The sequence below is a fragment of the Caretta caretta genome, chromosome 10, assembly GCF_965140235.1.
Source record: "Caretta caretta isolate rCarCar2 chromosome 10, rCarCar1.hap1, whole genome shotgun sequence".
NCBI lineage: Eukaryota > Metazoa > Chordata > Testudines > Cheloniidae > Caretta > Caretta caretta.
The window spans coordinates 47,346,534-47,368,734 of record NC_134215.1 but is presented as its reverse complement, the minus strand read 5'-3'; the positions used below and the strand labels follow the sequence as shown (position 1 = coordinate 47,368,734).

General features: G+C 48.7%; 1 protein-coding gene across 2 annotated transcripts; it reads right to left on the bottom strand.

Moving 5' to 3' along the window:
- Positions 1–4,567: 4,567 nt before the first annotated feature.
- On the bottom strand, positions 4,568–16,632 carry CPLX3 (complexin 3). Of its 2 annotated transcripts, none has more exons than XM_048867475.2 (3): positions 16,098–16,632; positions 14,239–14,338; positions 4,568–5,800 (listed from the first exon to the last, which is right to left on the bottom strand). In XM_048867475.2, exons 1-3 carry the CDS (start codon positions 16,256–16,258, stop codon positions 5,576–5,578), a joined length of 486 nt encoding a protein of 161 aa, XP_048723432.1. In that variant the 5' UTR covers positions 16,259–16,632; the 3' UTR covers positions 4,568–5,575. The 2 variants fall into 2 exon arrangements, with proteins under 2 accessions (XP_048723432.1, XP_048723433.1); XM_048867476.2 differs by having other exon boundaries at positions 14,251–14,338; positions 16,098–16,623.
- Positions 16,633–22,201: the final 5,569 nt, after the last annotated feature.

Sequence of the window (22,201 nt, the reverse complement as noted above, 5' to 3'; positions counted from 1 at the left end):
ACGGAGCAAGCCCAGAGACGCTGGGCCGGATTCCCTGCTGGCGTACACTGCTGCAGCCCCAGAGATTTAATGGTGCTGGGCTAATAGACACGAGCAGATCATTTGTCCCATTAGCCAAAATGCTACTTTTGCCGTCATTCTATGGTATGTCCCAGCTTGGACACCAACACAAATGCTGCTGTGCAATGCAACACAACAAGCTGCTCTTACCGCGTCCGAAATACCAAGGCACGGCAATGGGCCAGTGATGTTCAGAGAGCACAGGGAGCAGCGCTGACTTTCTGCTGTTGTGGGGACGACATGAAGAAGACATGCAGTAACTGCAGGGAATTTGTCCCATACTGAGCGGTATCCTAGTGCAGGCTCAGAGACTCCCAGGAGCTTGTGATAGTTTATAGGCACCTATGTTTAGCGCATGATCATTCCAGTCAGGATAACATGCTGCTTTCTTGTCACACGACCGGAGGTCATATTGCCTCCTAAAATAAACCAGAGGAACATCACAGGGCCTTGGCAGAGCTGAGATTTCAGAGCTATTGGTAAAAAAATCCCAACCTGAACAGAGATCAGAGAGGATAAAATAGAAAAAGGAAAGGGAGGCAGGAAAAAAGGGAGATTAAAAAGATACACGCACAGGGCTAGCTTGTCAGTGAGTGTAAATTGGCAGGTCTCCGTGGAAATCATGTCAGTTTCCGCTCGCTGAGGGTCTGACCCCTTTAGTAGTGTGTGTTAGTGTGCACACACTCTGATGCCAAAGCTGACTTTCCCAAAATTGCTCAGTAATTTTCTCTAATTGAATGAAGATTCAGGACTGTTCAAGCCATTGGCAACACTGAGCCCCTATCAGTAAAGCATCTGGATTTGAAATTAGCTGGAGAAATGGAAGAAAAAAAAAAAAAGACAAAGCAGAAGAGAGACTAAACAAAACACGTGATTTCTAGGAACAGTTTGTCTCTGGAGCTATTCGGTCTCTTAGAGTCCTCCCAGCCCTTGTATATTTTAACTGTTTGTGGGACTGTTTCAGATGGAAATGATGCCTGTTTGGTACAATCATTCAGCCTTCCTGCCCTACAAAGCCTGCTCTACCCAAGCTTTTGGTTTAAGAATCATTCACTGCCAGTTAAGCCCCTCTCTTTTCTTCCTTGACAGCTGCAGGCCCCACCTTCAGGGAGGCTAGCTGCAAGGGTACGTTTCACTGACCTGTAAAGGGAGGCGCACCATTGCCCAGCTTCCTGCCTATATATAGCCAATCTGCCGAGCTGCCTGTTATGAATAAGCAATAAGACACAGCAGTCTGCCTTGATGTTCTTTGCTTCTACTGCCCTGAGGGGGGACGAAGCCCATGGCAGGGTGACTTTGACTCTACAGACACCCTAGATGTGGGTGAGATCCTTCTCCCTAAGCTGCTCACTGCTCTTATAAGTGGCGTGGTTTAAAACAGAAAAGTTCCTGGGTTAATTAAGACTGAAGTGCAGATATGCTCTTGATTCCTAAAAGCTGAACCCACAACCTGTCACTGCCTAACCCAGCACTTACTGCAGCAAAAGGATGTTTTATTTGTGTTGTTATTCTTCCTTCCCCTCCCTCCAGCGAATGTAGTGGTGATGATCCATGGCAGGCTGACAGCCCTAGGTGTTGCACTGCTCAGTACAACCTCAGGATAAGCCAAGAAGGGCCTGCAGCCCTAGCAGTTTCATCCATGCTTCTCCTCCAAACAGCCTCATTCTAAAGGTGAGACCATAGGTCAATTTCTATGCCTTGCTTTGTGGCTGGGATGGTAGGTGTGGGCTCCAGGAGGCCCTGGGTGTGTATGATGATTATGACTTGGTTGTGGTCTGACCATGCCCTCCTCCGATTGGAAATTGGGGTTCACCCTTATTCCCACCAGGGTGGAGAGGGCTGGTCCACTCACCGAGACTGATTTCAGATTTCCCTGTGAGATTTCCCTGCATCTGCTGGTCCTCTCTATCACAGGTCATTATGATCCTCCAGATATTTGGTATTCAGATGACCTGCGACAGAAAAAGCACACCAGCTGGAGGCTAGAGTACCGTGGTGAGCATCAGTTGAGACACAGAGAGTTTTTTAAGTCCTGTGCTGAGGCTGTGTTGGAGGCAAAGAGCTCTCTTCCTTCTCTAGAGTTCACAAAGGTCCAAGTGGTGGAGTTACTCCAGATAGCGGACAGATAAATTGAGGAGTCCAGGCTTCCCCACTTAGAAACAGTGTGAATGTTTCTTGAGCGGAGTTTTCAGTTCGGTGGACAAGTTATTCAGATTTGGACTAGGCTAGCTGCCGTGGTAGTGGCAAATCCACATTGACAAAGGCACCTCTTCACTGCTGGAGTTCTAGGAATGGGAAGTTCTAGGAATGGGGGAACTCGCTGAGAACAGAGCTCACGGTCTGGATGTGTGTCCCTCTCGTCTGATAAAGCCAACCAGAGTGGATTGTTGGTGGAGATCACGAGTTTAAAGTCAGACGTGACTGTCACATCATCTAATCGGACCTTCTGCATATCACAGGCCATCAATACCGTCCAGCCACTTCCACTCCACGTCCAATAACCAGAATTAGATCAAAGTATTATAGCTCCCAGGACGTAGGCACTGACTCCATGGGTGCTCTGGGGCTCAAGCGCCCACGGAAAAAGCCAGCCACAGCTGTTCAGCGGTGCCACAGATCAGCTGTTTGGCAGCTGGCAGGAGGCACTTGGGGGAGGGTGAAGAGCAGTGAGTGGCAGGTGGGAGGGGGGCTTCAGGGAGAGGAGTGGAGTAGGTGCGGGAAGAGATGGAGCAAGAGTGGGACCTTTGGGAGAGAATGGAGTGGAGGCAGGAAGAGGTGGAGTGAGGACAGGTCCATGGGAAAGGGGGTGGAGCGGGGGTGGGAAGAGGTGGAAGGAGGGTGGGGCCTCGGGGGAAGGAGCAGAATGGGGGTGGGGCCTCCGGGTGGAGCACCCACGAGGAAAAATAAAAGTCAGCACCTATATCCCAAGGCACTAAACTATGGTGTGCCACGGGCAGAGAACAAGGGGCTGCTCTAATGCAGTGGCAGGGGCTAGATGAAGCGAGCTATGCCCAGATGATCCAGGCTTCCCAAAGGAAAGGCAAGATGGTGGCTTCCTTTGCAGGAGCAGTCAGTCATTTGGTCCGTGCTCCAGAAATGTCCTGTGTGGCTGCGCTTTCCAATTATCACCCCACCTCTCGTGGGGAGGCAGTTTTGATGTTATCCCGAGAGGCTGCAGATTTCCTCCATCACGGCGAATCCGACCTCTGGGCTGCTTGTGACCTGTGGGGGGCGTCCTTGATGGGTGCTGTCTCCCTGGCGCTGTCTCTGATGAATCTTTCAGAGGGCTCAGAAACCCTGAATACAATTGGCCACCAGGCTGCATTGGATGGGGAGAGGGGATGTGCAGATATTTTTTGTACTGTTCCAGATGATCAGGACCTGCTGTGGTTGGAGCTAAAGCTTCACTTCCTACTCCTGAGCCTCACCGCTCGGTCGGCCTACATTTTAAGTGTGACCGGGCCTCATGCTAGATCGTGGGTTCTTGACTTTGTGACCAGTTGGCCCTTCCCATGTTGCTAAATGGGAGAAGGGGCCCAGCTAAACCCTAGCTAGATGGGAGGATGGTCCTGCACCATAAAGAGAACCACTGGCCTTGGTCTGCACTTAAAAATTATATATCAGCACAGCTTTGTTGGGCGGTGGTATGAGAAAAACACACCCCTGACTGACCTACCTCTGCTGACAAAGCCCCCAGTGCAGATGCAACTATGCCAATGGAAGAGCACTTCTGGTGACACAGCGAACGTTTGGGGAGGTGGTATTCCTGCACCGCTTTAGGCAGCATCTTCCCTCGGGGGGCTATGCCGGCACAGGCTCTGTAGTGTAGACATAGCCTAAATGATCATAATGGTCCCAAATGGCCTTAAAATCCAAGAAATAGCCCTGTGCCTCAATTTCCCTATCTGTAAAACAGGGATAATAATACTTCCGCCTCTCCCAGAGGTGCTAAGGCTCACATCTGTAAAGTACTTTGATGGAAGGTGCTCTGGAAGTGAAAAGTATTTCTTACCATCGTCATTATGAGATCTGGCAGAGTTGCCTGGAGATTTAAGCATTACCCACCTGGACAGGTTATCCTTTCCCAGACATTCTTTCACCTGGAGAAGGCATCTTTTAGAAATCTTGGCAAAGGTTGGAAAAAGGCGAAGCACTTCAGACATACACACACCCCACAGACAGATCTGAGTCCACTGAGTTAAATGAGGCTGGAAATGAGTGGCAGGGAATGGACCAGTTGATGCTTACCTGTTCTGTTCATTCCCTCTGGGGCACCTGGCATTGGCCACTGTCAGCAGACAGGATAGTGGGCTGGATGGACCTTTGGTCTGACCCAATATGGCCATTCTTATGTTCTTAATGCTTTTTAAAAGGGATCACAGTCTATGGTAGTTTGCTGAGTCCATCCTTGGCTACTGCACAAAGAACACTGACTGTACAGGGGGGAAAAAATGGCCCATGCTGGACCACCCATCTTTTTAGCATGGCGATACTGGTGAGACAGAAATGCATAGAGATCTCCTGGTATTTATTCCATCAGCTATATCAATACCATAGAATAAGGAGGGTATATAAGGGGTAGAAAGTCAGACAAAAACTTGGCATGGTTACATCACAATGTATAGATAGATTTTCCTCTCATTACACAGAGTAGGCCCCATATTGTAGAAGTGACACGGCATTTGAACGCATTTCCAATAAGTGACATTTCTTACACGGAAGGGCGATTGTGGTCTAAGCTGACTGAGCCCCAACTGGTCTGGGCTCTATTCCTGACCCTGCCACTGACTTGGGCAAATAGCCTAACTGCTCTGTGCCTCAGTTTCCCCTTCTCTAAAATGGGACCGATATAGCTGTCCCCTCCTTTGCCAAGTGCTTTGAGATCAATGCATGAAAGGTGCCATCAAGGCAAAGTAGTTGTATTATTTCTTGGCCTTAGTTACATGGATGTGGGAAATTTCCCTGTCACGGCTTGTCTGGAAAGCAAAGGGAACACTGGGCATCGCTTCCAGGAGGTTTGCTCCAAATCTCCTTCACCAAGATGGGAGTGAAGGCAGAGCAGCAATGCCAGTCTGCTCCTCTAAAGAGGTTCTTTGCTCCCATTCACAGGCATGGTTCAGCAACCCGCATCACAACCCTCCTGCCTTTCTGCACTGAAAGATTCAAATGGACAGAGGAATGTGGTCCCCCACGTGAGCAGTGGCACAGGCAGGTTTAGATCCGACCTCCGGAGGGGTGCTTGGGGGAGGACAGTGCTGCCTCCCGACTCTGGCCTCGCACTGGAAACCACACTTCCAAGAGGAACAGAACACGTAAGTCTGTTTGGGGGAATCTAGGGGGAGCATGGGTTCAGAAAAGGTATCCAACTCACACAGGTAAGGGTGACAAACTCAGTGGGGTTCCCACTGGTTAATTTTCATACACCATCGTTTCCCCCAGACCATCCATTGCTTCCCTCCTCCCCCCAACACTATATGGTTAAGAATGGGGTGTTATGTCGAGGGAACCAGCTGCGTCACATAACAGAACACTTTTCAGCTGAGTGCTTCAGGTCCTCTAGCGTGGCCTGGGCTTTATCCTTCAGGGAATCAAGGTCCAGGTTCTGGATGTTGGTCAGCTGTCCGATAACAGAGTCCTTTTCCTCTTCCTCCTCGTTGTCTTGCTCTATCATCTTGGCCAACTCCTTTGGGAGCTCCACGTCCCCTCCTGCCAGCTGGATCTGACTATCATCTGTTTCATTCTACAGGGTCACATCAATCAAAGAGAAGAACATGAGTGAGTAGTTCAGAATCAGGCTCTGGGACAGAGATAAGGAAGGAGAGAACAAGTAGGAAGTGGATGAGATTAGAAGCCCCAGTTCAGCACTGAACTTAATCACTTGCTCAGCATTAAGACTAACACGGCTGCTACTCTGCAAACTGAAATCAAAGAGAGTGGAACATATGCCTCAATGTTTTGCTGAGTAATGCTGGATTTCAGCATATGCTTAACTTTACTCAGGTGCTTAAGTCACCTGCTGAATCAGGACCAGATTGGGAGCATCAATACACTGACGAACCACAGGATGACTTTGAAAGAGTTGGCACAACAGCTGGAGAGGGTCAGTAGCTACTGCAGAAAAGATTCACGGAAGAAAATAGTCGATGTATTTGAACAAAAATATCAATGCGAATGAGAGCTGGGTGAACGAGGCAGAGAGACTCGTGAATTAATATGTGTTCCTTCACTTTGAACATCTTTCCCCCTCTTGTGTGTTTACAGAAACAAACCCCTGAGCAATCCACTTACCTGTCACTAATGGTGGTAGAAAATGATTTTTCCCCTGTGTATAAGACGTGCATGTCTGTTTATCCACTAGGGACACTGAAACAATATCAAGGGGCTGAACTGACCTTTCAAATCTAAATCAACCCGGGGCAATTTAGAATATTCACAATCAAGTCAGAGAATTTTTAAAAAGCACTTTTTTGTTGAATGCACTTAAAGAAACCCTAATCCTAAACTCTTCAGTTAGTCCATGAACAAAGAAGGAGGCTGAATTTTCATAGATTAAATTGTTCCCAGTGAATCATTCATACAGCTCTAAGCAGACATACCAAAATGGGAATTAGCCTAAGAAAGAGCAGGTGAAATGGAGGGGCGAGGCAATGCCGGTTGAAGGAAGATATTGTTACTCTACTGTCAATGAAATCAATGGGAATTAGGTGCCTAAATACCTTTGAGGATCTAGGCTCAAGTGGCTGACTTCAGTGGAGTTCCTCCTGATTTGCTATTTATATTGAGGAAGCAGCCAAATCCCTGGTGAAACAGATCAGTGAGAGTAGCCGCACAATGGGGCTTTGCAGACAGAAAGTGATTTTGAGCAGGAGAAGGTGAGTTGACAGTACAGCAGAATGGCTCACATGACAGATTGCCGGAAAAAAAGATGTACACGTTGGCCTATTACTAATTGCCACTCAAAGGGACTGCTGTCTTCTGGCCAGCCGGACAGGTGGCTGCATAGTGCAGTGGTATTGCTTGCTGCTAGGCATTAGCAGGTGAGCATCAGCACAGGGTTCCCGGTGCAGAGCTGTAGGGAAGGCGTGAGAGTGTTGCACTGTGGTTTTTAAGAGGCTGCAGAGCTGGTATTGTATCTAATCCACCAGCCAGATATAAAAAGGGGTCTGATTAATGAGTTAGAGGAACCCATCAGCTAGAAAAATGTCTCACATTAGGTGCATATCTGGTGGTCATCACCGGGGCAGATGGAGGTGCTGGTAGCGTTGCAGTTTTTCTATATCACATAATGGTTAAATGTCATCAGGGAGCCAATCTGAAGAAAACCATAAAAATCACAAAAAGGGTAATAATTTCAAGATGCAGTGTCTAATTTTGACCAAAATTGGCAGAAACCTTCTAAATACAATTGATAGCACAATTATATACTCAGAACAGTACTGGTTTGGAAAATTTGGGAAATATTTATCCCCAGCTGATATATTTGATACATTTTCTTGTCCTTTTAGGCCTTTGGGTAAAGCAAAAGTCTGTAGTCACACAACAATATGAGCTTGTTTCTACCATGTAATACCTCAAAATGTTTGTCATTATTTGTAGCATGGACTGATGCTACAAGTCTGCTAAAAGTCTGCTATTTTATATTTTATGACTATGGGCTAGTGTCTGATGATCCACCAAATGAAATTAACGGGCAGCAGGTTTAAAACAAATAAAAGGAAGTTCTTCTTCGCTCAGCGCAGTCAACCTGTGGAACTCCTTGCCTGAGGAGGTTTTGAAGGCTAGGACTATAACGGGTTTAAAAGAGAACTGGATAAATTCATGGAGGGTAAGTCCATTAATGGCTATTCACCAGGATGGGTAAGGAATGGTGTCCCTAGCCTCTGTTTGTCAGAGGGTGGAGATGGATGGCAGGAGAAAGATCACTTGATCATTACCTGTTAGGTTCACTCCCTCTGGTGTACCTGGCATTGGCCACTGTTGGTAGACAGGATGCTGGGCTGGATGGACCTTTGGTCTGACCCAGTATGGCCATTCTTATGTTATTCCTGCATTGGCAACTGATGTTAATGCAGCATATACCATGATGATGAAACATTTTGAGGAGATGCTCCACTCTCTGAGCCAAGACTGGGCCTATGTCGTGTATGATGAAGCAATCTACTGCAAAGCACAGATTATTAAATGGAGGAATCAAAAGGAATTTAACCATGACCACATTGATGTGGGAGGCATGAATCGTGCAATGAATTTTGTGGGTGATATAGGCAGTGTGATGCAGGAAAGTGGGTTTGAAGACATCCTTGTGGAAGCCAGCAACTATGGTGGTTTTACCATCAGCCATACTCTAAGAGGGAGAGCATATAACTGTGGTGTTGGAATCCACAAACTTATAAATGAGGCAATGAATTGCTTGAAATGGATGGCCCTTGGCCATTCCATGAACAATGGTGTGAAGATGGGGAGAGATACATCTTGGAGAAAATTCAAACCCTCGTTGAAGCATTTGAAGCTGTGGGGAAGGCACACAGAGAAGACAGAGTGGAAGCACAGAATGCTGTGGCAGACTTCATGAACAGAACCCAATCAGCTCATGGACATTTATGTTACCCAAGGAACAATCTGTTCAGATACATTTCTGTTCTGGGAGAACTATGTAATGGATTTCTCCCAGCTACTGATGGATTACAGAGCAGCAAAGAGAGATGATAACAAGGCTAGGGAACTTGAGACATTTGCAGTGTGATCATGTGAATTATGCTAGGTGGAGATGTGTAACTGTAGCAGAAGCCAGATTTCTGGAGGAGGAGAAGCCAGCTATATATCATGCCCTAGCTGATAGCCAAGGAGCAGTCTACCGGACTGCCAGACCTTTCAGTGGCATATGGCATGACATGGCCGTCGAGCAATCTCTCAGCAAGGACTGTGGGAAGCATCAGCATCTTTGACAAAAGATAAGGCTCTGACCAAGTATTACCTGACTTCACATTTGAGGCAGTTGTAACAGCTATGACAAAACAAATGTGTGGAATGCAGCCTTCAGCAACAGAGCTCCACCAAGAAGCTACCACACAGCGCATGGCGGCAGATGAAACTGCTGTCCCAGATATTAGAAAAGTTGTGACTGAATGACCGTTCCTTTTAGCCCTGAATTTGGAATGAGCCCAGATGACAGACAGCCACATGTGAACATTGTAACCTCTCCTGGGGCCCCACCTGAAACTGCAGAAACGTTGTGCATGAGGAGAGAGAATGGCCCACAAGAAAGGAAGCAGTTTGTAACCAGTAGGCTGCAAAGGGGTGAGATAGATCTCTTTGATCCCATAGAAAGGTCTAATCTCAAATCACTGGTAATCTCAACAAGACAATCAAACAAAGAAGCAGCAGACAGCACAAGGGACCACTACTGATTGTCAGATATCCCGCAAGCTGACAGTTGTTGCCTAGCGCAGAGATGTTGGTAGCCAGTGTATGATGAAGTGTGAGCTGGCACCTGTTCCACTTTCCTTCTTCAACTTGGATAGAACTCTAAAGACCCCAAAGAGCAGCACACTGTCTTGGCTGGAGAAAAATGGATCCATGATTGAGTTACCAGCCACCTGTGAGCCAACATTAGCTATTACTGACATCATGAGGATTCTGCCGATGGTGTGCACCAACCCTGCCAAATCAAAGACTTTTGGGGAGCTGTCTGATGAGCTACTGACTGGGGAGGGAGGTGTCCTAGCTGTGGGTTCAAGAGTGATTCACATGTTTTCTGTGACCCAATACATATTTAATAAAAGGGGGAAGTTGAGCTGGCAGACCCCTGTTTGCATCCTTTCTCCTCAAACACAGAAGAGAATGGAACCAGGGCCTTCAACAGCCCAGCTGAGTGCCCTAACTGCTGGTCTAGAGAGGGCTTCTCATGCCAGGCTCCTCTTTTGATATTTAATTAAAGTGGACCAGCTTCAACAGGAAAGATTGAAGGAGCTCATGACTTGTTTTTCCTCAGGCAGCTGGAGGAGTTGAACGAGGGTCTTCAGCGTCTCACCCGAGTACCCTAACCACTACAGAGGGCTACTCTTGCTTATTTTTGCCCAATTGATATTTAATTAAAGCCCAGGGGAGCTTGCTGTTCAAATTGCTTCTCCTCATCAGGAAGCTGGAGGAATCAAACTAGGGTCTCCAACAGGCTAGGAGAGCACCCTAAGCACAGAGGGCTACTTGTGGCTGCTTTGGCTTACTTAATATTTAATTAAAGTGAAACAGCTGCAACAGGAAAACCTGTGGGAGCCCCACTTCTGAACACGTCATCACCCAGCTGTTAGGACATTCACTTGTGAGGTAGGAGAGCCCCTGTTCAAATCCTGTCTCAGCAAGCAACAGGGCTTGACCCAGAGTCTCCCGAGCCTGGGTGAGTACCCAGACCACTGGCCCACTGCATGATTCTCACACTCTCTCTGGCCCAATAGTTCATTATGGAATTAAAGTGGAACAGCTTTGACAAGAGATGAGCCCACATCAGAAGATCCCTTAGTTCAGTGATTAGGGCTCTCACTTGAGCGAGGGCAGCTCTCTAGTCAAATCCCTTCTGCACACCAGGCAGAGAATTAAATTGACCCAGGCTCCCTGTATTCAGGGTACATACCCCAACCATTGAGTTACAGTCTAAGGGTGGCTATCTCCTCTCCCCCGACCTTGTATGGCATTAGGTAGCCTATGAGTCTGGCTACCAGAGCAGGCCCCCCAGGGAAGCTATGCAGGGCCCTGCTTATTGCCCCTGGTTTGAGAATCGTGCTGGGGCTTAGGCATGAGCAAGGCATCTGGTTCCTAGCAGGAGGTACCAGAGCCTGAAACGGGGACTTAACCTCCTATGTCCCTTTTTGGAGCTGGTTTTGTGTGGTCTGTGTGCCCACGCTTAGCACCCCTGAATTCTGGGCACACACATGTTCAGCTCGCGCCCCAGCACAGCACTGCGTGCCTGCTGCATCAGTGCCGCCTAAAACGCTGCTGGAGTTCTCTCCTTATAAAGCCAGGGCAGGGGAAAGGGCAGCTCTGTTCACCAAATGACCCCCCAAACTGTACCCCGGATGATATTCTGAGTCTTCATCGGCCACACCGGGTCTCAAACCAATCTGGCTCTGCCTTTGCATTTTACAGCATTTTAAAATTAAACACAAGTCATTTGCCAGGAAGGGAGTTGTATCCCAGGCGCCCCTTGACCATGACCTCAAATTTGCACCACACGCATGGTACCCAAAGCCTTCTCCTAGCATAGACATTTCCAAGCCAGTCTTACTCTGCCTGTGACCTGTAGAGTATCCGGCATTCCATGTCTGGCTCACAACAGCACCACTTTGTAGAACCAAAGGGACAGTCGAACGGTGCTCGGATTCTTGGCCGTCGGAGTTGTGTGTTGGTCATCTCAGGGGAAGGCTAGTGAGATACATTCGGTATGAACACTGCTCATTTCCCCCTTAGCTTTGTGCAAAAGAAACATGATTCTTCCCATCCCAAGAACAAGTGGGAAATACCAGCTGTGGGGTGTCAGTAACCTAACTGCAGGCTGTCATTTATAAGCCTGCTCCCATCACCCACAGGATGAGCAGTTTTGAGGGCAAAGAGCAGAAGCACTCAGCCATGGTCACACATCAAAGATGATCTGACAGTCCAGGAGGTAGCCCCGTCTCTGCCTGTTGATGGCTTATTGAATTAGGCCCATTACTTTGAATTCATGGCGTGGACAGAGCTGACCTCACCAGAGAGGTAATGGGGACCCAAGCAGTAGCTGAATGAAGTAGCCCTTGCTCAGGATATTATGAAGATTTGAAGGTAGCTAACTGCAGTCCAGCCCATTGCTGCTTTTTCAGAGGCAGCAGCCTCTGTCTTACAGGTATCTTTGTTACAGTGTGATAAGAAGGAAGCATCTCTGCATAATGGGCACTACCCGTTGTTTGCTCAGGACAAAACAAATGAGAAACTGCCACCAACAATGGCCTCCTTCAGGCAGCACCTGACACATGCTAATGATCAGTCACACATATGGAATCATGCACCAGCTCAGTATCTTTGTGTTCCCTGTCAATAACGGATGGGTGATGGATAGCAGGGGACAGCTTGTTCCTAAAATGACGGTGTTGACACCTGCTCCAGAAGCCACCCTCACCTTTGTGCAGTGTGGCTGTGAGAGGACCTGTGCAACAGGGAGATGCAAGTACAACAGGGAAGCTTTGGTGCGCTCTGGTGCATGCAGCCGTGGCAGGGCCGAGTGCAGCAACAAACAGCGTATTGAACGCATCAGACACAGATTCTAAGGGGGAGTAGAAATGCTTCAACTATCTGCAAATCATGGGGACTATTTTAGTGAGTAAATATTGCTCGAAGGGGTGCTGCATTAGCCATTTAGTGGCTCATAGTTATATGGCAGGGTTATGTAAGCATACATGGTTATACTTTGTTATGCACACGATATATCAGACAAGACTTTCTAAGCCCTTCTTCTAAGAGTCATTACTGTTATATAAGCGATTTACAGATATTGTCATTGTAGTCAGTGATAGTAAGACGATAATAATTACTTGAATATTGCGTGTAGTTCTGGTCACCCCATCTTAAAAAAGATATATTGGCATTGGAAAAGGTACAGAAAAGGGCAACAAAAATGATTAGGGGTGTGGAACAGCTTCCATATGAGGAGAGGTTGATAAGACTGGGACTTTTCAGCTTAGAAAAGAGACAACTAAAGGGGGATATGATCGATATAAAATCATGACTGGTGTGGAGAAAGTAAATAAGGAAGTGTTATTTACTCCTTCTCATAACACAAGAGAGAGGGATCACCAAAAGAAATTAATAGTCAGCAGGTTTAAAATGAACAAAAGGACGTATTTCTTCACACAACGCACAGTCAACCTAAGGAACTTTTTGCCAGAGGATGTTGTGAAGGCCAAGATTATAACAGGGTTCAAAAAAGAATTAGACAAATTCATGGCGGATAGGTCCATCAATGGCTATTAGCCAGGATTGGCAGGAATGGTGTCCCTAGCCTCTGTTTGCCAGAAACTGGAAATGGGTGACGGGATGGATCACTTGATAATTGCCCTGTTCTATTCATTCCTTCTGAAGCACCTGGCATTGGCCACTGTCCGAAGACAGGATACAGGGCTAGATAGATCTTTAGTCTGACCCAATATGGCCATTCTTATGTTCTTACAGTTGTACCATGAGTGCTTTAGACTTACATCTCCAGCTGAGCAGATAACCATGTTTTATAATTAAGGGGTAGGGGCCTTATTATCTGCATAGCTTCAGAAAAATAACAGACAGAAAAACATTTCTCAAATTAGTCCATTCTACAAATAATGACAATGTATTACATGGTACAAACAAGCTCATATTGTCGTGCAACTACAGATTTTTGTTTTAACCAGAGGGGTGGGGGAAGACGGGAAAATGATAAAATATACCACCTGTACTATTTTGAGTATGTGGTTGCATATCAATTGTATTTCAAAACTTTCTGCCAATTTTGGTTAAAATTAGACAATGTTTCTCTGAGTTGTGGCCCTTTTTGTGAGTTTCTGTTTTTTTCCCCCAGTTGGATGCCTGATAACATTTAAATATAAAGTGATATAGAAAGAACTGCACCAGTTCCAGCATCTCCATCCACCCTGGTGATGAGCACCGGACATGTGCCAAGCCTGCGATAGCAAAGACATTTTTCTAGCTGATGGGTTACCCCTTAGTGCCCCAAATGAGTCTGGGCTGGTAGACAGGTAGGTAGACAAGGGAAGCAGCAGGACAATCAATTGCAGTAGAAAGGCTTGTGGATAGAGGAAGGCTGAGTGAGAGAGGATGTGACTAGAAGCACAGACTCTTGCCTTAGTGGAAGTATTACCCTCCTGGGAAACTGACTAGAGTAGAGTGGTTCCTAGGAATGCAAACACTTACTCAGCTGTAAATAGGACACAATCAGCCAGGCCCAGGGCTGATCCCTTCTCTGAGCTCATGCTTCCCCAAGAGCGTGGGGGTGGTGTGGGGCAGGAATCCTACCTCCTGTACCCCCATCCTGGTGCCTAGCTGGTAGCCAGCCCAGAGACAAGCAGTTGGAACGAATGCTCTTGAGGAGCCATGGGCTGGAATCCAGTGTTCCCCCTGAATGCAGGGCTGCTGATAAGGCCACAGAGCTGGTGCGCGCACCTCGATCTTTACCTTGGGGAGACGGTACTTGTCTCTAAAGTGGGTCCGGAGCGTGGCTCTCTCTGCTTTGCGCTGAGTGAACTGGGCATCCCTTTCCATCCTGGAAACAACATTAGAAAACAAAGGCTGTCAGCCTGCTCCCGTTCTGCTCGCTAGGCCGGACTGGGTGAGGAGGTGTCCAATGCAGGTCACTAATGCCCATTCCCTGAGCTCCTGCATGCACTGAATGGAAGCCCTGATCTGACGTGAACAGGTCTTAATTCGCCAGATGGGGCTTGAAGGCTGCTTTCCAACTGGCATCCAGAAGAGGCTTCCCCCACCTGAGCCTCTGTCTCCTACAGCCACACACAGGGGAATACAGCAGCAGCAGGGGAAGGAGTTTACTGCCAGTTTCTATTGCAAACGCCTGCCTGGGCATTGTACACAATCTAATCAGCACATAACACTTGAGGAAAAAAACCGGCCAGTGTTTACCGTCAAGAACAAATACATCGATGAATCTCCCAGAGTTTGCAGCTATTTTGGGCCATCTCTCAGGATCCTGCTAACTTTAGTTTATTTAATGGTCAGCCAACTGGAGGCTAGAAAGCTGGAAATGGACACAACCCTCTCTTCAGCTTGCTTATTTCTTTCTTCACGTCAATTATCTTTTCACCTGAAATTCATTGCCACAGAAATCAATCACTGCATGAGTCCAGTTTGAGCAATGCAGCAAGCGGGCCTGGACAAATTCAGTGACCAGACTGAAGCCCTTTTGGGCAGGTGGGGGGTAAGGGAGGCGCTTTCTCCAGGCTTGTTTCTGTCAGGTTTGAAGGCTCTGCGTGTGCGGAGGAAGCCTGACTACAATCTGGCCCAGATTGCGGTGACGCCCTTGGGCATGCGATTTCACGCCCAATGCCTTCAGCACCTACAGACATCCGCCAGCCTCCGCCCAAAAAGCAGGAACCAGAGACACCAAAACCAACTTCGGGGGAGCGCCATAAAAAATAACGGTAGCGGAAGGTGGCCCGGGAGGAGAAGACAAACCCATCCCGCCGGTGCGAAAGCAGATTAAAAGATAACGGGTGCCATTAAAACTAAAATTCCCCGCCTTCTACAGCCATTTGAACCTATTTATGGCGATGTCTTCTGGCGCTTGGCGTTTCCTTTGAAAAGGCAAAGGCAAGGCGGCCATCTGCGAGCCCTGGGTGTAAACCACTCACCCAACCAAAGACCCCCCCCCCCTCCTCCGGGCCCCGCTTCCCAAACTGCAGGTCTACGCTGGCTCCACCGCGAGTTTCGACCCACGGACACTCGGGGGGTTGTGGGCGCGCTGAAGTTAGCTACAGCCCCGCCGCGCGCTCGGCCACGGGGGGAGCTGGGCGTTTAGCCTAATTAGCTCGGGACAATGAGCCTAATTCAGCGGCAGCCCGCCGGTTTGCTGGGTCACAGGAGTCGCGGAGTTAGCTGACTGCCTGGTCGGGCTCGGCGCTGCTGTAGAGGCGGAGACGCTGGGGAATTTGCCGTACTTCCCCTCTCCACCACACCCCGCGTTTTCCATGCTCCCTTGCCACTTGGAGGGGATTCCTGCCCGGCATCTCCCCTGTGGGGCAGTCCCGATTTGCCGGCCAGGAGCCCCTCGATGCATTGAGCGAGAAGCACGGACGCCTCTGACATTTTTGGGAGGGGGCGGGGGGCATGAATCTGGTGGACAAGTTTACCAGGCTTTCTTTAACCTGCTCCCGAAGGGAAAGCCCCTTAGGGGAGCAGAGAAGGTGGGTGAAGGGCTCCCACGGTCCGAGGGCACCTGTCCCACGCGGGAGATGAGGTGGCCAGAAGGGTCACGCACCGCCAGCCCCCCAGGCGCGCTCCGCACTTACTTTTCCTCCACTAGCTGCTTCTGGTATTCTTCATACTCCTCCCGCGTCATCCCCTGGGCTTCGGCCGGGGACTTCTCGCCATCCCCCTTCTCCTCGCCGCCCAGCCCCCCGGCCAGGCTCTTCAGCTGGCCGCCCACCATGGACTTCACCATGAACGCCATGGCGGGGCGGGCGCTGGGGCACGGCTGAGCGAGAAGCAGCGGCGCGGCTGGAGCGCTCGGCGTCCGCTCGGCTCCCGGCGCCCGGGCTCAGACCAGCCGCGCTCCGCCTGCCATGGACGAGCGGCCCCGGGTCAGCACCGCAGCCGATGGACAGCTCCGAGCGCCTCCGCCTCGCGCGGCCAGCGCCTCTGCGGGGTGCGCTCGACGGGCTCCGGGGCAAGGTTCAGCACCGCAACGCGTGGACAGCTCCAGCCGCGCCGGGTCGCTTGTGGGCCGGAGCGGGGAGAGGGCTCCCCCCCTTCTGTAGGGGAACGTGACTCCAGCGGTGCTGAGCCAGTCTGAGCTCAACTCGCAGCCTCCCCAAGCTTTACTCTGCCCCGCCCACCACGCCCCTTTGGAAAGGAGGATTAACTTGTTTACTGGTGTGACGCCAGCAGACCACATGGCTCCAGCTCCGGGCTCCTGCTTACAACCCTCGCCCTGTGCAGCTAAAACATGGGGCGGAGGCGAGCGAGTGAACATCGGGGAGGCTTTTTTCACACCCTGGCGGCAGCGTGTGTGTGGCTGGGAAGGAGAGCGAATAGATGGAGATGTCTGACGGTTCGGCAGCGCATCGCTATGGGCGAACAGCGGGCGAAAGGAATCATCAACCAAAAGTCAAATCCAGCCTCATCACTGTGAGAGCGATAAAATCGCCCCCTCCCCGCCTTTAAAGGGTGAGTGTTGGCGCTGAGGGCAGTAGCTTGCCTCACCAGAATAGTGCTAACAATGGCAGTCATGAAAGTTCCCAGTGTTTTAATGGAGGGGTTCTCAAACTTCATTGCACCGTGACCACCTTCTGACAACAAAAATTACTACATGAGGGCAGGGGGTGACCGAAGCCTGAGCCCACCTGAGCGCCACCACCCCAGGCAGGGGACGGCTGGACAGTGGGGCTTCGGCTTTGGCCCCAGGGCCCAACAAGTCTAACGCCAGCGCAGGTGACCCCCGTTAAAATAGGTCACGACTAGCAACCCACTTTGGGGTCCTGACCCACAGTTTGAGAACTGCTGGTTTAATCTGCTAGATTAAAACCAAATAAATAAAACAGCTCTACTGAGCCTGAGCAGGGGTTTTGCTGTGGTGGCGATTACTGATGCTTGGGAGACTCGTGGGTCATCAGTGATGGCTTCCAGCTCAGCCTGCCTTGGGGATGCTTGCTAGAAAGTGAGAGGAAGCCATTTACAGAGGGAACTGCTGTGTCCGCGTGCAAGATAACGCCAGAGGTCAACCCGCCTCTTCGATTTGTTGTTTGGCAAGAAGGGGGGGAAAGAAAAAAAAAAAACCTTGCAAAGATCGAGCCATCTCAACAAGCCAGCCAGCTCTTGCAGTCACTGCTGCTTCGATGGAGACAGGGCAACTTTCACAACGAATCAGTGACTGCCAAAACAATGTGGTTTCCAGACAGCAGCTTCAGCACCATAATACATTCAATCACCCAAACCACACGTTAGCCCATGGACCACAACACACAAACGTGGTACAACGGGTCCTTTACTTTAGCTACAGTCCCAACATCAAATGGGGAAAAAATGTAACTGACATAGACAGTGGAGCCTTGCCCCAAATCTATCAAGTTCAGAATAACATATGCTTCGGTCAGTTCACTGATGGACACAGCCCAAGTTATTTGCAGGAATAAATATGTTTTTTTCTCCCCGACGGTGGGTTTTTCCTGATTTAGACTTTCCCCTTAAAAAAAAAATCATTCCTTGATGGCCCCCATCTGCCTTCTCGCTGCAGTGAGAAACAAGGAAAGCCCTTTCAAATGCATTCAGAGAATAGAGAGAGAGCTCAGAGCTACAGTTAAAGAAACCTTCCTTAAAACAGGTTTTAGAGTAACAGCCGTGTCCTCACTGTATTTTCCACTGCATGCATCTGCTGAAGTGGGCTGTAGCTCACGAAAGCTTATGCTCTAATAAATTTGTTAGTCTCTAAGGTGCCACAAGTCCTCCTCTTCCTTCAAACATCATTCCAAGGGTACAGGGAGGAAAAAACTCAGCTGCAGTCAACAGGAGTCTTTCCACTGACTTCAGTGAGTTTTGGATCAGGCCTATATAAGAGAGCAATGCTTTAACTTAAATGTAAAAAAAGTACTGGAAATCGCATAAGGCTTCATTAAAGTGCTCGCTTAAATCAGGAGGCATAAGGGGGAAGATCTTTGGTTTCACTCTATAATTCTTTCCTCCCCTTTCGAGTTCATGAATAATAAGCTTATTCTGACCCCTCTATTGAATCTTTTACCTACTGCAAGATCACAGACTTGGGGTGGGGGTGGCGGGGTGCAGCTAATGATGATCCCCCAAAAATGCACCTAACTGCCAGCTGGCATCGTTGTGATTAATATACATTCTTTGCTCTCTCTTTCTCTCCCAAAACTGTGTAAGAATTGTTTTATTTTCAGTAATGCAATCCCTGTTTGTGGCAAATCATTTGGATTCCTGAATATAAAGACAATCTCTGGAGATTAAAATGACTGAACAGCTGTGACTCCGCAGAACATGGTGAAGGGGGAGGGGAAATGACTATGCCCCTAGTATAGCTACAGGCAAAACTTTCTCTGTTAAAAATCAAGATTTTTTTTTTGCTTGAATAATAATCTGGGATTTGAAGGTCATTCATTAACTATCAGGCAATGGTACATTTAAGGACAGAGGGGTTTGCGCTAATCAGTCATCAGTGTTATTATGAGTCCCGATCTGCATATTTTGTGACTAGTAATTTTGTATGCCTCAGTTTGCCATGGTTGAGATGTCTTAAAGGAGGCTGCGTTTAGACGAAGACTGCTCAGCACTATCTGAAAATCATCCCTTTAACGCACCTCAAGTTGGGCACCCCAAATCATTAGTTACTCTGGAAAAAATCAGGCCCCTTTTCTTACAGTAGGAGGCGCCCTTCTCAGCTGTCCAGAGACGCTAAGCAAACCTTTTTCACTGGCTTTGGGGGTATTTTTCTCTTGCAGTAGTCCCTAGAGGGCTCAGTCATGGCCCCTGATCTGAAGGTCTTACAATCTAATCTACATTACCACATTTACAGAAACAGCTCTTAATTTTATTTTTAATTTCCCCAGTGATCCGGCATTCCTCGTGGTAGTGAAATGGCTTTAGAACAATGGAGACCCTTGGAGCTTTCTGGCTGGCTGCTGGTGATGTCATACCCATCGCTGTAATGCCCAGGTCTGACTGTTTTCCTTATGTGCAAATTACATAGCACAGAAGCCAGTGTTACAGGTCTAAGAGTCACTCAGCTCTCAGTTCGCTATGCCTACGTGGAGTGCATTGTTATGGTCCAGAAACATTCCTACACTTCTTGGGCCCTCTTGATTACTTAATGATGCACTAGCAACCAATGCAAATAACAGAGTAAGCAACAGTTAACAGTTTTGGGATTGCTACCTCAGGTCCAGCTGAGTTGTGCTTGATCAGAGGGGGTGGGGAGAGGCAAAGATGATGATACTTTACCTATATCATCCCGTCCCCCAATCCTGGGCTTCTTTGAACCCTGGCTCAACTTCAAGCAGCCTCCAGACTTAACTGGTTTGAGGAGCTGGCCCTTGGTTTTTATCAACCCCTGACAGAAGGACTTTTGCTTATTCAGGATATCTAGGAAAGGTTTATAAACCCTGCTGAACTTTTCATTCTGCGGTAGCAAAACAGAGCAGCAGCCTGAGTCTACCTTCAGGTGGGTTTAATGGGACACATATGGTCCCATTGCCATTTCTTGTTTTGCACAGATCTGAGACCAGCTGCGAAGTCTGGACCCAGAGATGACTTGCCCCCAAAGTACAGAGGTATTTGAATATAGGACTTTCGTTCTGGCCTCTCTCTATCATTGTTAATTCAAGTCGGACTCCATCACTGAGTCAGGGTCTCCATACCTGCTCTACACCAGGGGTTCTCAACGTTTCTCTTTCTGAGGCCCCCCGCCCCCAACTTGCTATGAAAACTCCCCGGCCCGCCTGTTCCACGACAATGTTTTTCTGCATATCTAGTAGATTAAAAGCCAGGGCTGGCATTACAGGGTAGCAAGCAGGGCAATTGCCTGGGGCCCCACATCACGGGGGGGAGGGGGAAAAGAAGGGGGACGGCACAAAACTAAGTTGCTCGAGCTTTGGCTGCAGCCCAGGGCAGTGGGGCTTGGGCTTCAGCTTCAGCCCCAGGCCCCAGTGAGTTGAACACTGCCCCTGCTCTCTGGTTTATTTTGGCGGACCCCCTGAAACCTGCTCATGGGCCCTGGACCTCTGGTTGAGAGCCACTGCTCTTGACCACAGCACGCTAACCAGAAATCTAGGGCACATAAAGTGCCCAGCTCTGCTTTGATGCATCAGATGAGTCCTTCAATTCCAGCCGAGAGGGAGCATTGTCTAGCAGTTAGAGCAAGAGACTTGAAAGCAGGACTGTTTTTTTTCCCAGCTGGATCAGAAGCGTCAACTAAAGTGTAGCCTCCTTGTCTGAGAAACTAAGTGAAAGTGGCTTCTGAAGAGCTGTACTGCTTGGCCGACCCAATCAGGAATGCAGGAGAAACACCAGGTGACAGGAAACCTCCATGGGCAATTTGCAGACACAAACAACACTGGAGTGAACCGCAGCTGGCTAGAGATGTGGGTCAGACACAGGTTAATTCCAAATACTTCTGTGGTCCAAGCCAAACAGCTCACACCACTCAGACAATACAACTCATTCACAGGGCTCTGATGAGGCTTCATTAGAAAATAACATTTGGGGGCTGATCCTGCCCCCCCCCCCGGCTGTAGCTCATGAAAGCTTATGCGCAAATAAATTTGTTAGTCACTAAGGTGCCACAAGTCCTCCTTTTCTTTTTGCGGATACAGACTAAAACGGCTGCTACTCTGAAACCTGGATACATATAAATACTGTTAAAGGCAAGGGGAGAATTTTCCTTGTGTAGGGCTGCTGTATGCTGCTAGCTATCTTCGATTCTTACCTGACCCCCCATCACTACAGTATCTGAGCTCCTCCCAATCTTGAATGTAATTCATGATCATGACACCACCACAAAGCAAAGTGGCACTGCTGTTCCTATTTTACAGATAGGGAACTGAGACAAAGAGAGGCTAAGGCGCAGATCCTCAAAGATATTTAGGTACCTAATGCCCATTGAACTCAATGTGAGAGAGGCACCTAAATACCTATGTTGGGCTCAGCCTTTGTGGCTCGCCTGGGGTCACACAGGATGTTTGTGATAGAGCAGGAAGTGAGCCCGCTAGCCCAGGCAAGGGCTCTAGCCACCAGACTATGCTCTGGTCCATCCTCCCAGCCTTCTTCAGCTACCACCCTAGGTGATATAGCTTGAGTGGGGCTAGAGATGGGAAAAGAGCAGGATCTATAGGAGTTCTGGCTGCTCCAGGCTGCAGCCCAGCCCAGAGGCATCCCAGGTAAGGCTGCTGCCAATTAAAGCAGCCCCTGGGGTGTCTGTATTTTACACCGTGGTTTCACGGGACACCCAGAATCCAGGAGTCACAAAGACAATTTAAAGTCACCTTCCCCACTCCTCTGAGGTGTGGCATGGAATCTGCCCTGTGGAGCTTCAGGCAGGGGGGCTGGAACATCTTTTATAGTGGGGGTGCTGCTGATGGAAACCATGTACTTGGTGTTTGTTATTACTACTTCAAGCCAGGGGGTGTGACAGCCCCCCCAGCACCCCTAGTTCCAGCACTATGGCCTCAGGTGCAATGGGATACATCAGTGAAAGCATCATATTACTGCTTATCAAGGTGTACATTTGCCACATCATGTTTTAATTGTGGTTATGTAACTTACGTGTTTGAGAAACATGAAATGGGGAGCTACAACATCACCCCCTGGATTATCACTGAGTGCCGAGCTCGGTGATAACTGATCCACACTGCTTAGTTTAGAAGGGAAAAAAGCAGGAGGGCCCAGA

Excerpts from the sequence above, each read along its gene's own strand:
- CPLX3 (XM_048867475.2), bottom strand. The coding sequence starts at position 16,258 with ATGGCGTTCATGGTGAAGTCCATGGTGGGCGGCCAGCTGAAGAGCCTG. Across the intron at positions 14,339-16,097 it reads AAGCAGCTAGTGGAGGAAAA|GATGGAAAGGGATGCCCAGT; the intron begins GTAAGTGCGGAG and ends TGTTGTTTCCAG. Across the intron at positions 5,801-14,238 it reads TCCCCAAGGTAAAGATCGAG|AATGAAACAGATGATAGTCA; the intron begins GTGCGCGCACCA and ends GTGACCCTGTAG.